At 33.8% G+C, this 2,247-nt stretch overlaps 1 protein-coding gene across 1 annotated transcript; it reads left to right on the forward strand.

The window, feature by feature from the left end:
* Nucleotides 1-992: 992 nt before the first annotated feature.
* On the forward strand, nucleotides 993-1,369 carry LOAG_14840 (hypothetical protein; the record flags this gene model as incomplete). Its single annotated transcript, XM_003150332.1, has 2 exons — nucleotides 993-1,040; nucleotides 1,211-1,369. The coding sequence occupies 2 exons, from the start codon at nucleotides 993-995 to the stop codon at nucleotides 1,367-1,369; spliced, it is 207 nt and encodes a 68-aa protein (XP_003150380.1).
* Nucleotides 1,370-2,247: the final 878 nt, after the last annotated feature.

A 2,247-nucleotide genomic window follows, 5' to 3' on the forward strand; every position in this document is an offset into this window, starting at 1 on the left:
TAATAATAATAATAATAATATATATATATATATATATATATATATATATATATATATATATATATATATATATATATATATATATATATATATATATATATATAAGGATTAGGGAGGAGTTTTTTAAGCTCCGTCGAGGTTATCATGGAGTTATGGCTGCCCTTTGGCATTATCCATCAGGCAAATACAATGATATCTTGTCCATGTTATAGATACTGAGACGTTTTTGTGTTATGCTGTCCATTGTTAGCTTATATTCTCTTCATTGCTTTAATTTTACAAGATTTCATGATCTCGTCTGTTAGATATTGTAGGAATTTTATTTGAACATAGCTTTAATTTCGGTAGCCCGACACAGGTAATAAACAGATATCGGTGAGATAGTAGGAGTCAATCACGAAATTGGTGTGGAACCCTTTGTAGAAATATTTAGGTAGTATTTAGGAACACGCTGTACTTCGAGGAGCGTAATGACGGAACTGAACCCAAGTGATGACTCTCTTTTTATATATATGCTTCAGCTCTGCAAGCTGATTCTGTAAGAAAAGATAAATTCTACACCTACGCCATCTCATCCAAAAGTTTTCTACAAATGTTTTATACTGGGACTACAGTATTCCCATACAGTAAATATTACCTTCTAGTAGGCCGGAAGAAGGTTACAACAGAGCTGGTTGCAATAATTTGGCATGAGCATATAAGCTTTATTTAATATATTGGGAGCTTTCATGAGGGTGGTAGTCTCAAAAAATATGGTGCCGACTATACATCCTATTGGTCAAGAGTTTTGAAGAGTTTTGTCAACCATTAATTTAAAAAACGAAAGTCAGCCTCCGAGAGTTGGCTTCATGCTTAAAAATTCCATCACCTCCAAACTCGGAAATCTGCTGAGAGGTCATTCCGATCGCATTATCTCCCTACGCTCCCCACTACACAACAAGTAACAAGTTATTCCCTTCGGCGTATATGCCACAACTCTGCAAGCTGACTCTATGGAAAAAGACAAATTCTACACTGATCCACGCCGTTTCATTCAAAAGGTTTCCTGCAAATGATAAGGTCATAATCTTTGGTGACTTCAACGCCAGAGTTGGAAAGAACTCCGAAGCCTGGAAAGGAGTATTAGGCAAGCATAATGTTGGAAACTGCAACGACAACGGCTAGAGTTTTGTACACAGCTCAACTCACCATCACAAACACTATTTTTCAGCGACGAGAGAGCTCAAAGATAACCACAGAAGCGTTTCGCGATGTTCGTCATAATCGTGTAATGCCTTGTGTGGAGACCACTATCTTGTGTGATGAAAATATATTCTCCGTTTTTGTTTCAAACAAGTTCCATAATAAAGAAAAATATGCAAAATCATAAGTTAATGTATAGTGATGTACTAATTTGCATATGCGAAGTTGGATCGTGACTATGAAATCATCCAGTCTTTTCTGTATGAGTATAATGCATAGAACTGTATATGTTTTCATTTGTTCAGGAATGTATCTTAAAAGCCGTAGATTAATGTGCCCTAACAAAGGCCTATTCCTTATAATCTTTTTTAAAAGACCTATTTCTTATAATAAATCTATCAAACCAGTCCTTGATAGATGTACGTGTAAACCCTGCAGATAGCAGGAGGACATTTTTCCTCTCTTTTATCCTCCAAATTGGTATCTTCAAAATTCATCTTAGCGACGTTTTTAGAGTTAGCTTTATGCATAATTTGTGTTTTGTTATTTGTAATGATTATGCTACGCTAATGTTGTGTTACTTATTTAATGGATTCATTAACCCAAGTTTGAGTGGAAATAAATAAAACCTTGCACTCTGTGTAATTTTTCGTAAAATACTTCCAAAAATACAAAAAATTTCCCACTTCAATTGTTGCAAGCAGAGTTTGCATCTCTTATTTTCATGTCACTCCTTACTGAATTCCATTGCTTCATTATTTATTATTATCCTGATGGTTATTGTTGTTGCAATGCTGAAAAGGTATAGATTTAAAAATAATTATAACTTTCAATATGCAGTCGTGCATCCTTATTCATATCATCCAATGATCGATACGATATAACTTATGATTGTATCACGGTGCTTTCCTATTTTGATATTCAGTGGAGACCGATTGAAAAGAACTTAGTGAACTGTGTTAGGAAATGACTGCAATACGTCAACAAAGTTAAATTTAAATGTAAATTGAATTTTAACTATATATATATATATATATTTTTTTTTCTTAGGAAGTTTGGGTTTGG

Source organism: Loa loa (genome assembly GCF_000183805.2).
Source record: "Loa loa unplaced genomic scaffold supercont3.913, whole genome shotgun sequence".
NCBI classification, from domain to species: Eukaryota; Metazoa; Nematoda; class Chromadorea; order Rhabditida; family Onchocercidae; genus Loa; species Loa loa.